The following is a 13,170-nucleotide window of genomic DNA, read 5'->3' on the forward strand; positions in this document are numbered from 1 at the left end:
GGGGCGGGGGCCGAGGATTTTCGTTATATCATGTTACTGCAATGTGGATCTATCATATGCCTTACAGAAATCCAATTTAATACTGGATATTATTGTTTAGAGGTTTTAAGTATTAAAAAGTAATAAAAACTTTATCACTTAAAATTAGTAATTAATCGCTATCTTCCGGTATTAAATTTCTGTAAAGGATCATCATTACATTTTCATTACTGTCATCATTAATTGTCATCGTTGCTCTCGTTATTATTTATATGAGTCCGATAATTTAGAACAAACGCAATCCATTGGTAAATATTGATCTTGGAGTATAACGTGAATCGTGTATAATAACGGAGTGATTGAGTAGCGAGTCGCCTGCAGAGTCAGGCGTCTGTCTAATACGGTACTATACTACTTCGCCATTTAAGTGGAGTGACCAACTTATCTTTCGTTGAAGATAAAAAGTCTCTGTAATAAGTAATATTTCATTTAGCGGTAGTAATATAAATTGTTTACAATCGCCGTTAAGTGCAACATGCAAACAAAAATATATGTAATTAGGTACATTATCGTTAATAAACGAAATTACATATAGAAGACATATACACCTTTTCTTTTTTTCTTTTCTCCTAATTTTAACGCACGATCAATTAAAGCTTTATGAATATATCACACAGATTTAGTTATCATAATTTTTTATAGATGTTCTATAGATCAAAATGACTTACAAACTTATTGTTTAAAGATCGAGAAAATTATTTATTGTGTTTATAAATATTGGGCGTGTTTGATTGAAGAACTCAATTTTTAAGAATGAAATGTAATTAAAGTTATCGACATTTTAAGAACTTTTAATAAATATATATTCTGAATTTCCAATAATTATATTTAAAACTATATGCTACATTTTTATTAACGTTACACTGACAGTGAATTAATGTGTTAAAATAAGCTGAAAGGGACACGCTTTATTCAGCCATTTTAGCGAGACTCTTTTACGGTTTGTCAACGCTGCTTTCACAGAGCGAGAAATGAATGGGAGGGGAAAAAAACTCGATAACGAGCGGTCCACATCGCAAGGAGACAAAGCGGCTATGCAAAGTGAAATGTCAAGAGCGCGATACCGTCTCGTCTCGCGGCGAGGATTTTCTCAGCTATCGAGTTGTCGCGGCTGAGCGAGAGAGCGATTCTGTTCGACGCCATCCGCCGTCGGAATGGCCTTCCAAGAATATTCGGTAGCGATGAGACACGTCCGTCGCCGTTCGCGACGCGGTCGCGAGAACAATGGCGCGACGCGAAGGGACTCTCGCCAGGTAATTTACGCAATGTGCGGCCGCGATAGCTCGTCTGACACCTGCCGATACTTAACAATGAAAGATTCACAAAGGCCTCTCGTGCAGGCAACTCCTCGGAACTTTACCCCGCCGCGATACAAAGCGCATTGTGCTCGATGCTCTCGATCGTCGATGGTGTTTTCAATTTTTCTTGAACAATTGTTCCCTTGCCGCGCGTTCTATTCACTGTAGCCGTCGCGCGTTCATTATTTATGCGACGCATTATTGCGCCGAAGGAAAATATAATATATTCTTGTTGAATAGCATTTTATATCTCTGCCTAAATCTTTGTACAATTCAAGGATCATTTGCGAAGCGATGGACAAGGGAAACGTAATTCGAAGAAAGACAGAGATGAAGGGGAGAAAGAAAGAGAGACCTTAATGAAGAAAGAATGTTACGAAATGCGATAGAAAGATCGAGTGTGGCGAGAGGCGTTCCATTACGTCGACGCAATTTTGCTGCATAGAAATAAGAACAAGATTTATGACGAAATAGTGGAGAATTTGCACCGTGAGAAGAAAGCGCGAGAAAAAAAGTTCTATTGTATATATAACTAGTAACAGATAAATATTGAAATACCAGGTTGTCTCTCCGTATTAGTCCATTAAATGATAAATAAATCATCAAAATAAAAACATTTAGAAAAGGCAATATGTGAAAACAAAAAAAAAGACATAATTCTTACTTATATACATATAAGCAACTGAATGAAAATAATACTGCGAAAAACAATTCAGAGATAAAAGAGAAAAATTTATCTTTGATAATTAATTTATATAAAATACACGTCGTGTGAGACGATTTTATTGCATCATATTTTATTATGAATTTTTACGATTTCGTGAGGGAAAAGATCTAAAGACCGAGATTAGAGAAACGGAGCTTCTAGTACAGCTGAAATAGGCCACGGGCGAAAGTTTAGCGCGAGATAAAAATGTAGGGCTCTCGGCACCAATCTTGAGTAAAAAAAGAGGTAAAGTCGACGGGGGTAGAAGCGGAGAATCGGCAAGAGTAAGAAAGAAAAGGCTATCGTATTGCTATGCGGGTACGGGGTGCAGGCGAGGGCGAGGGCGAGGGTGCGGGTGCGGGTGCATGGACCTGCGCGCGAGCGACCGCCTGGAATTCGCAGCATTGGCTGCGCGAGGGCGCGTGGTGGCTCGAGGGTGTCAGTCATAGGCCATCTGCTCAGCGACGAGCACGTAAGTCCGTAGAATCGCACGGTAATCGTTATCGTCTATGAATGGAATGACTCGCTGCAAATCGCGCGCTTGCTCACGCGTCGCGACGCGACGCGGCGCGACGCTACGCGATGCGACGCGCGCCTCGCGGCGATCCGGTCGTACGGGTCCCGAGAAACGTCGACGACGTTACGACGAAGGTTTCCGCTTTCGTGGCGCGGAGACCGCGGTCGCCCGGAGTTTGCCCGAGTCCGCTGGCGGTTTCTGTGATTTCCTCAAAAATGGCGGGTATCACGGGCACGAATACCATCGACGGCGCTCAGCCCGCGTCGGCCCGCCTTGAGGACGATTACGGGGAAATCGCGGATTCCGAGTGTTCTTATGGTCGTCGGCGACCGGCAACTCGTTTCCGCCGGACGAGCCGATCGCGTACCTCCGCCGAGTGGTCAGTGAGTTGTTTCCGCGAGGAGAGCACGGTGTCCGTTCCTCTGTCTTTCCTTCTGACTACTCTTTCCCTCTTTACCACGCTTGCCCTATTATGTGTATCTCTTCATTCTTATAGTTGTTATCGCTAGGAATGATGTTTTACATAAGAGATAAATGGTTCTTCTGCAAGACTTTTATACGGGATTTATTGCTCTAGACGGTACCATTTTTTTTCCCACTGATCTAAGTGAACTACATATTGCTCACAATTTCTCTTTGTGTCCTTTCGGTGGCTGTTTTCTCGATGTAAAGTTTTTAATATTTTATAGTTTAGGCAACTGTCTCCTTCGATGTTATCTCCTTCGAAAAAATATACCTATTCTATTATTATAATTACACATCTCAAAGTTATGTTACATATATGTTAAAAATTAACAAAATGCTACTCATGATAATGCAAATGTGTTTAAAATTTAATAATTCTGTATTTATCCGTCTCAATAGATTATACTTACAATTAATGTCATTCAAGAATCTCAAATTTCGTGACGGAAACATTTCGTACAAATTGGAGAAAAATTTAGGGTTTCGATAATAATATTGTCGAACAGACCCTAAATTATTGTTGTTAAATACAATGTTTACAATATAAACGAATGAGATACACCCACCAAATTTGCATTCGTATGATGCACTGTGGAATAAGCCGGCTCATAAAGTATAGACAACTTTAATTTGACATTTTCACAGGGGACTCTTAAGAGAGAGATTCACTATTCGCGATCCTTATAATATGAAGGTGTACGTTTGAAATCTACGAGACACATTTTCGCGAAATAGATAGATTGTTTTTAACAATTCAATAAATTACTTCTTGTTATTTTCATGAAAATTAGATACATTATACAAATTTAAAGGAAAAAGTAGAAATAGTATATATCGAGCACAGAATGCATAATAAATGGTTCTTTTTGTAATAATACTTTCTTCGTATTATGTCATTTTTCTAATTGCCTAGTTGTAATTTTGATAAAACTGTTCGCGTGTCGTTTAGATTCTTCCATTAATAAATTGCCGTCTAATCGCACATTATATAATTAAATTTAAATTATGCCTGTAATTATTTAATAAGAATTATAAGGTCAAGTTCATTATTATTCTGAATATAGGATAATTGATAGTACTGTTTACATACGATATTTCAGATGCACATATTTTATAAATAACAACGTGTGATTTTCTTCCGAGAAAGGAACACGTGTTTCATTATCATTTAAATCTATAGCTGCACGCTTGATTTTGACTCGGGTGTAAATTATCAATGTAACGAGATCTTTTTCGAGTGATCTTTATAGATTTTAACGAGCGAAAAATATGATTCTACGAAATATGTAAATTTTTTGCCGATTTAAGAATAATGACGATAAATTGGGACGTTTTCCAGCGTATTAGAGAAAACCGCGAAAATGAGAAACTACATTACCGTAATGAGGACTTTGCTATATCGCGAGTACTTGCAAACATCGTCGTAAAGTAAAAACCATGAGAATTCAAGGTTAGCGCGAAATATGAAACCGGCATTTAAACTTTCATGTTGCTGAAGAGCGTTAAAACGCGGAATTATACATTGCATGCACGTCGTACACAGTGAAACGGTAATTAACTAAATTACATGCGATTGTATCGCGCTCGAAAATTCTAGGAATGCGTGAACAACTAATGGAAAGTCCATCAATTAGTATTTGTTACTATACGGTCATTAAATTCCTGCAATTTTGTCGCTCGGGATGAATTAAATTTTATGCACAATATTGTTTCTAGCCGATGCAAATTGGAATAGCAATTGACAATATGTGAACGGTGAGCTTAATTATATTTTCTGCTCGTGTAAACTAAATATTTGAATTAATAATAAAAGAGATAAAGTAAAATATACTCTGCTATTAGTGTTAACTGAAGTAATAAAGAAGAAACTTTTGTGTGAAAACATTGTACATCTTGAATGTACGTACTTTCGTACGATAATAATATAATTTGTATTACATCATTACGAAAATATGTATCTTCAAGATATACGATGCTGAGAAAATATTTTTGAAACAGTGTCAAATTCATTCTTTTATTATTAAAAAACACACTATCATATAATATAATTTATTACACAGAAAATGATTTTTCGCACGATTTATCGCATTTGTATATTTTAACGACGATTAAATAATTACGTATGTTACATTATATGTTTTATAATTTTTAAAAATTTTATTTGCTAATTTGTTTACTCAAAAAAATGTAGTCTATAATTGAACACGATCAAGCGAGATTTTTGTTGTTCGGTATTGAGCAGTTTATAAGCCATTGAGCGCCCTTTTGTATTTCACTCAGTTCATTGATGCCGTAGAGATTTCATAGTCTTTTTCCTCTTTTAAATTGACGTATCGGTTTTTTTTTGCCTTTGTCTCAATAACAAATGATATCGTTTTCACGTGTTCATTGTCACGGAAATAATTCGTTTTTTATAACGAATACGATAATGCGAATTTCAATACGATTAATCAACGCGCGATACTCGACGTCGGCGCTGCAGTGAATGATAAATTTTACGTTGATCGTTTTTCACATAATAAATGATGAAATGATGACCGACGGGGTAAAAAAATACACATTGACGGGCATTGGTTCACGGAAGATATGCAAATAAATGCATGGAATTCCTACGATATGCTTTTCAGCGGTCGACTGAAGCGACAAATAGTAAAATTCTGCTTTCTGTATTCGCGAGAATTCAAACCCGCAGTTTCATTTAATATTCGATCGATCTCGCAAATATTCGTAGAAAACTTATCAGTGTTTTCCACGTGCTGCAGGAAGAGAGATATCGCGAGAGTTGACTCGGAAATACTTGGAATTGTTTTTGAATAATGTCTATACGCAGAGCTTTTAAATTTAACAAAAATCAATAAAAATTTCTTAAAAAAATATCCGGAGAGAGAGAGAGAGAGAGAGAGAGAAAGAGAGAGAGAGAATAATAATAACAATGAATATTTTATTTTAAATAATAGTCGATTTATGATTTTAGTTTTACTTTTCACAACAGCTGATGATTCCAATTTTAGATTCCATAATATTTAATACATATTTAACGAAAAAGACATTAAACATTTAAATAATATGACTTGTGTCTTCTTACTTATATTAATTATCGCAATTATTAGACATCATATAAGTATATAATTTTTTTTATTCCGCCTATTTTTACGTATTTGTAGTGTCATTCGTGTATGCCACGATGATAGAAAAATGATACAAGTAAAAAATTTGCTTTTTTGACGCAGAAAGGAAATTGATCTTGAATCGATCTTTTAGGATTAATTTCTTTTCATTATCTCAAAAATGTCAATTTTGTATTTATGTTTTCAATGCAATGATATAATAGCAATGGCATAATTTTATTTAATAAATTTAAATAATTTGTGTGTCTCCAAGCTGAAAAACTAGGTCACAGGTCAATATTCATAGTCCGTTCTTATTATAAAATCGTTTTAAATAATCGTCTTAATACGGTGTGATTGTTTTGTGATATTTTAAGACTGTACTTAAGACGGTCTTAAATATAAGAATTGACTATAAATACTCAGAATAAAAGTTTTATACAAAATTTGTTTTTATACAAAATTAGAGAATTTATGCTGTTGAGAGACGCGATTAATATTATCTGGGGCAGATGTAGGAAGTAATATAGCGGGGCATTGCAATTCTCTCTCGTAATCGTAGAATGAACGGTCAATGGCAGAAACGTTTTGCGGGACGGCCAACTCTCCCGTGCAGTTCGATATCGTAAGTAGGACGTGAACCTGGATAATTGTGCGCGCGCACTTACGTGCGCGCATACGCATCCACATTTCTGTTTTCTCCACCTGGATGTAAATATTTTGTAAAATGTCCCGCGAGTCTCACACACATACACACACACGCATACACGAACATACATACAAACACATACGGGACCGTCCGAGCGAGATGATCGCGATATTAAACTGTGACCGGCCGACGTCACGCGCCACCGGACGCGTTCAAGAGTCATGATGGGCATACAGCTTCTTTGTGAAATATTCTCGGCAACAGGTGTAAATTTGGTACATAGTGAACTTCGTCTATGTACCTGCGTCGTTCGAAAAAAGTCGATTCACTCGAGAGAGGCTATGTATTAATATTGTGTATGATAGCATCGTGTTGGAAACTTTTCATCTCTTAAATTTTGTAACGATAATGCACGCTATAGTTTCTTGTATTTATGGGCAAATTTATCTATCGTTTGTTAGTAATCTCGTATTTATATTACGATATTTTTGCGATATTTGATGTAATAAGTATAATTATTATCAAGTTAAAAAATTAAGTATAATTATTATCAAGTTAAAAAATTAAGTAATTATTTTTTTAATTGATAATTAATTTTAATCAAAGGATTGCAAGTTCAATTTCGCTTTATCATAAATAATACTGTATAATTCTATCTGGTATGTTGAAAAACAATTTTTTTTTAATACGTCCCTCTTTAAAATCTCTCTGACTGAGTGACATGGAAAAAGATGCAGGTTTCCAATGGAAAAGTATATCAATCGTGATATCACTGAAAGCCTGCGGGCAAGGACAGAGGGGCGCGATGCAGCTCGTCGGGGAGGGAGGGAGTTGGATTTAGGTACAGAGGTCGGAGGTCAGAGATCGGAGGTCGGAGGACGCGAAATGATGGTCGGAGGACGCCGAGGGGGGGGGGTTGGGGAGGCAGGGAGGGAAGAAGGGGGCTGCAGCCTGGGAATGATCAATACTACTCGTACGCCAAGTTCCCACGAGAGTAGCGAAGATGGGTCGAGGAGCACGAGAAATTGAGCGTTTTCGATTTGCAAGAGTGACGAGAAGCTCGTTCACTGGGGAGGAAGGGCGGAGAGAGGGGGGGAGGAGGGAGAAGGGGACATATAAAATGATTTCCTGTCTATTGGTGCTTAGCGTCGTATCGTATGCTACATGTCTCAACTTCAACCCTCTCTGATTCTCTCTTGGTGAGATTTCTCCTCGGATTTCTCTGTATCTTCCGTATAGGATAACGGGCGAGAATCCGGAAAAATTCACGTAACTTGGCGTATTACACGGCAATGGGCAAAATTCGATTACGTTTGAAATTCGTACTTCTCACAAATCCGCGTGCGTATCCGAACGCGGATACGCAAATTCAGCATTTTGTTACACGCGCTCAGCTCTGCCCTCTCCCCTTCTCTCTCTCTCTCTCTCTCTCTCTCTCTCTCTCTCTCTCTCTCTTTTTATCTAAATTATTTCGATATATCTGACAACGACCACTCGTTCCGCTAGCTTTATACACGCGAAGCAATAAACTTCATTTTATAAATTGGATTACCTTCGTAATTTCGTTAGCTTGATTTCAATCGAATTTCAATATAAAAATTCCGTTTCATCGATATCATGCACAACGCAAATTTTGCTGTTTCGTCGCTAAATGGCATATTTATTAGTAAATTTCATAGAATCGAATCTTTTTTTATTGGTACAAATTTAATTGGGCAAATCATTCATCATTATTCATTAAAATTTTCAGGAGTAAATATCCAGGTAACTTGAAGCTGCTCAAACGCAAATTGGCGAACAAGTTTCAAGGATTGAGAAAGAAGTTGGAGAACAAAAAATCTCCCTTTCAGTTTGTCTCAAACGAAATTTGCCTCAACAGAAATATAACTTTAAATCTAATTGCGTCCTCACAAGATGGTTTATATTACTTAAAATTTCGAAGTTTCGTGAAAAAGATCGACTTATAAATTCAAAGAACGTATCATTGAACGGAGAGATTGTGAATTTAGGGCGCATTGTAGCTCAAATCCATTCCCCGAATATGCAAATACACTTCCGCGTAAACCGGAAATTAGATTACTGTTTCGTAAATTATTCTTACAGCATGTAAAAAATATATCGTTCTCTCTGGGAAAGAATATTTAAAAGTTTGCTTTCCAGTTTTTCCTCTTGGAAAAGTCGTCTGTGTCGGGTGTAACGGAATATTCAACCGTTGCCGAGACGTCGTGTTGCAACCGGCTTGTCACGGATCAACGGTGCGCGACGGAGATTTCCCCGATCCGAACGTCGCGGCGGTACAAACGATGCACATCGCTCGCACGAAATGCACGCTGCCGGCGGCGACGCGCGACCGTCGTGTGCCGTCCGATAACCCTGAAATATTAACGAACGGAGAGGTGCACGTGGGCTCTCAAGGTTCTCTCTCTCTCTCTCTCTCTCTCTCTCTCTCTCTCTCTCTCCTCTCTAGGCGGATAGAGAAACGCACGAGGGCGAGCGAAATGGCGACGACGCGATGGTGATAGCGAAGTGCGAGCACCCGAGCGGATTAACCGATTTCATGATACGTTGCATTATCGCGTCGCGCGAGCATGGAATTTCGCGGCATGCAACGTCGCGCAAGTTTCGCGAGTTTCGCCAGAATGCCGGAAATGATGGGATTCGCGGGACATTCGATTCCACGAGGATTCTAACGCGCGTTTGGATTACGCGAATGTAGGTCTTTTTGCAGAGAAATAAAATACCCAACACGACAAAATAGCGCAAAAAGTTGCTGAAATTATACAGCTGGTTATTAAGTAACGAGAATGAACAGAATATGTGAAACGATTTAAATACTATACTCTGCAAATCCGCTTATTTTGTTTTAAATAGAACATAGCGCAAAAATATTACATTCATAAACTTGTAAAAATAAATATTAGGGAAAAAATATAAAATTTGGTTGCAGGATTTATGGCATGTATTCAGAAGATTTCGACATAGACGATTACATTTAAAAAAAAGGAATTTATCCGAAATTCTTTGAAAGTACAATTATAGTTAATATAGTTATTAATGTTAGGAAGAATATTTAATAACTTTCAAAAATATCTCGAATGTTATGCAACTTTCGATAGTCTTTATTCCAAAATAATTATTAATGTCCATTTCTACCAATGTAGATTAATTTTAATCTTGGTTTAACTTATTTTTTATCTTTCTCTATAGTTCTATAAGAATCAGAAGAAGATAAAGACTAAATTATACCGAGATTCAAGGTAATCTATATTGGTAGAAACATTAGCCATGCAACCAGATGAATTGTTAATTCTTTTTTATATTATTTATTTTTATATTCCCGTCTTTGGCTAAATGCTAGAAGTAAATAAATATTCTATTCCATAAGGTTATATATATGTACATCGCTTTTTTACAGTATACGCTAAAAATGACGATCTTTTTCTACAGTATAAGTGTTTAATTCATTTCATATGATTTATTCGTTACAAAATAACAGAGATTTAGTTTTAGCAACTTTCCGATTGAATCCATTTTGTACATCAAAATTACATTTCTATCGAAGTAACTTACGTTCAGCATAAACTGAAAGGTAGATATTTCGTTTTCCAACTTCTTTCAGCCTACGTCCTTGAAACTTTGTTCGTCAGTTTCGCGTTTGAAGTTGAGTTATCAAGATACTCACACTTAAAAATTCTGACGAATAAATAAAGTTAAAATGTCTCTGTTATCCCGTTATTTATCGTGATATGCCAAAGTTATCGATCGAATTTAACTCATCACCTTATTCCTTCCAATTTCTACGAGACTTTTATGAAGTTTCTACGTCTGACTTACAGGAGAACATTTGATCTCATTTTTAATATATCCACACGAAAAGAACGATTTTGTTGAAAGGTCTAAAAATTTTGCTAAAAACAGATCTGAAAATAATTTTTTATTGAATCATCAAAATATAATTTGTTGGAATGTTAAAATTGATAAGTAATGTTATAAAACGATTTGATATTCTAGCAATTATTTTGACTTTCACAAAATTATTTTGATTATTAAACAAAAATTATTTTCAGATCTGGATTTAGCAAAATTGTTCTTTCCGTGCAGATATTTCTGAATCGTAACATATTTTTTATGCTGTTAACGGCGTCAACTAGTTGGACAGTTTAATTACCAAAGAGGTGATATCCTACATGCTATTCTTATTTCATGCCGAAAATATGAATCCCTTCTAATGCTCTCCTATCGATCTATCGACTTCCGGTCGACTTCTCCTCGGGAAACGAGTTGCCGCTAACGCGATTGATTATGCGAGTCTCGCGTGTATAGGATGTAGACCGCGCGTGAAAGCAGGCCACGAACTACCCCTCTCCTTTATCTCTTTCTTTCTAGATCGATGATCGTAATTAGGATAACCGTTGTCTGATCGACGCAGGACGCAATAAGGCGCACCTCATCGTAATCGCGAGAAGTCGCAAGGAGCATCCTGCAGAATCCGTGCGAAATCGCCTCGCGAGCGGAACGGAACCGAACAGAACCGAACCGAAGCGAACCGAAAACGAAAACGGAAACGGAAGCGGTCGTGTCGTTCCGGGGGCGCGTAACCACCACGTCACGGCGAGGCAAATGTTCTCGACGAGCTTCCGCGAGATTCCGCCGCCGAGTAGTACACCCGAGAAAAATCGCTGCCCTCGCCGGCGGGAGTACGTCACCGGCATCACCGCTGGTGCACTTCCGGCACTGCCGATCGGGCCGTCGCGATGAAGTGAGCATCACCGTCGACTCGTTGACGCCCACGACGATGCGGTTCACGACTGCCGTTGGCTGTATCCACATCCAAGCTCTTAAAACGTAATCGATAGCGTTCAGCGTGTCGTCTCAGCGCGGGTCAACCGATCTAAACGCTCCGTTTAAACGAAAGACACCGGAAGCGGGAGTATCTGCCGAGAATAGAGGATACGTTAAAGGGAATAGATCGGGGTCGGGAGACAAGGTTGCGACGGCGGCGGAACGGGAACGGGAGCGATGACGACGATGACGATACGACGAGGCGGTAGCTAAACGATAAGGATTCGCGATAAAACGAATAGCGCGATTACGACGCGACGTTGTAAGCGTTTTGGGGTAGCCTTCGCATAAATTATCGACATACACACACATACACACACACACACGGGTAAATGCATATACGAGCGCACAAATATATAGGCGAAATACGAGCAAATAAATACATTTAAATATTGTGATACGCATACGTAACTTATAAGCGCGCGCACGCGGGCGTGTCGATCGACAAGCAATAAGAGCAATAAAAGAAAAAAAAAGATTTTTATCGTGTCATACGCTGTCGGATCGGTGATTCCTGTCACACTGTGTGTTCGAAAGAGGAGCTCGTTGAATCGTTAAACCGATCTCGACGAGTTTAACGCTTTACTTCTCACCGGGACTGTCGGAAAAGCGAGTGCGCCGACGACAAGATGGCGTTCGCCGCGGCGAGGATGATCCTCAAGGACAAGCGCAGGAAACCTAGCAAAGAGGACTTCGCACCGCGAAACAGAAGCAAGGTAAAATATCGCATATGCGATTAGACTCGTAGACCGAATTCTGCCAGACTGAATTCCGTTTCGCCGTTTGCGTGTATTCGCGCTCCATATAGCGGCCTGAAATTCTGCACCAGGGACGCGCGCAAATCGCGCGAAAGGGGGAGAGACTTCTGAAGGGAAGTCTAGCAGCAGCGGCTCTTATTTCGCGCGGCGTATATATCATGTAGACACTGCACCGAGAGAAAAACGATTTAACTCGCATCACCCTCGATTCCCGAGCAATTTGGCCGCCACCGGCCCCGGATTGGCGGTCATTTCTCATTTCGAAGAGGCGACGCGAAGTGACGATCTAGATTGTACTTCTGCAAAGAGCGGAAGGGAAAGGGAGCGCGCGAGCGATGGCAATCAAGCGGGCATTGGCACGCCGAACTGTAATGTCATTAACGCGCACCTTTATCGCAAAGTCGTTAGGTGTTGGGTGGAGTTATGACGACGACGACGACGACGATAGCTCCTTCAGATAGCACGTGAGGGGAAACGACGCCGCGGAGAATGCATAATAGCTCTAGCGTGGCGGCTGATATCGCACGCGGATCACGCGAGACGTATATTTACGGGATAATAAACGGGTCGTTTTTATTAGGGTAATTAATTTCGCGGAACGATCGTCGCGAGATACGGTGAAACTTACCTCCGTTTTGTCGAGCGTCGCGGAGCGAGTGCCGAGTTTTTTTAGGTATGCACGGGATTGATTGAAACATCGCGCAATTTTCCCGTTAAAAACCGATATTGCGAAGCTATAAACGCAAACTTTAATTACCGGGAGAAAGAATGTATGTGGTCGTTTTCAAC

General features: G+C 39.0%; 1 protein-coding gene and 1 pseudogene across 2 annotated transcripts in view; both read left to right on the plus strand.

Moving 5' to 3' along the window:
* LOC105459050 overlaps nt 1–12,089 on the plus strand; it is a 21,301-nt pseudogene extending 9,212 nt beyond the window's left edge.
* Nucleotides 12,090–12,195: 106 nt separating this feature from the next.
* LOC105459045 (neo-calmodulin-like) overlaps nt 12,196–13,170 on the plus strand; it is a 34,074-nt gene continuing 33,099 nt past the window's right edge. For both annotated transcript variants that reach the window (XM_011704718.1, XM_011704719.1), the window contains exon 1: nt 12,196–12,339. In XM_011704718.1, the coding sequence (XP_011703020.1) occupies nt 12,253–12,339 (87 nt within the window). In that variant the 5' untranslated portion in view covers nt 12,196–12,252. The remainder of the gene's footprint in view (nt 12,340–13,170) is intronic.

This window comes from Wasmannia auropunctata, unplaced genomic scaffold (assembly GCF_000956235.1).
Source record: "Wasmannia auropunctata unplaced genomic scaffold, wasmannia.A_1.0 LD334216.1, whole genome shotgun sequence".
NCBI classification, from domain to species: domain Eukaryota; kingdom Metazoa; phylum Arthropoda; class Insecta; order Hymenoptera; family Formicidae; genus Wasmannia; species Wasmannia auropunctata.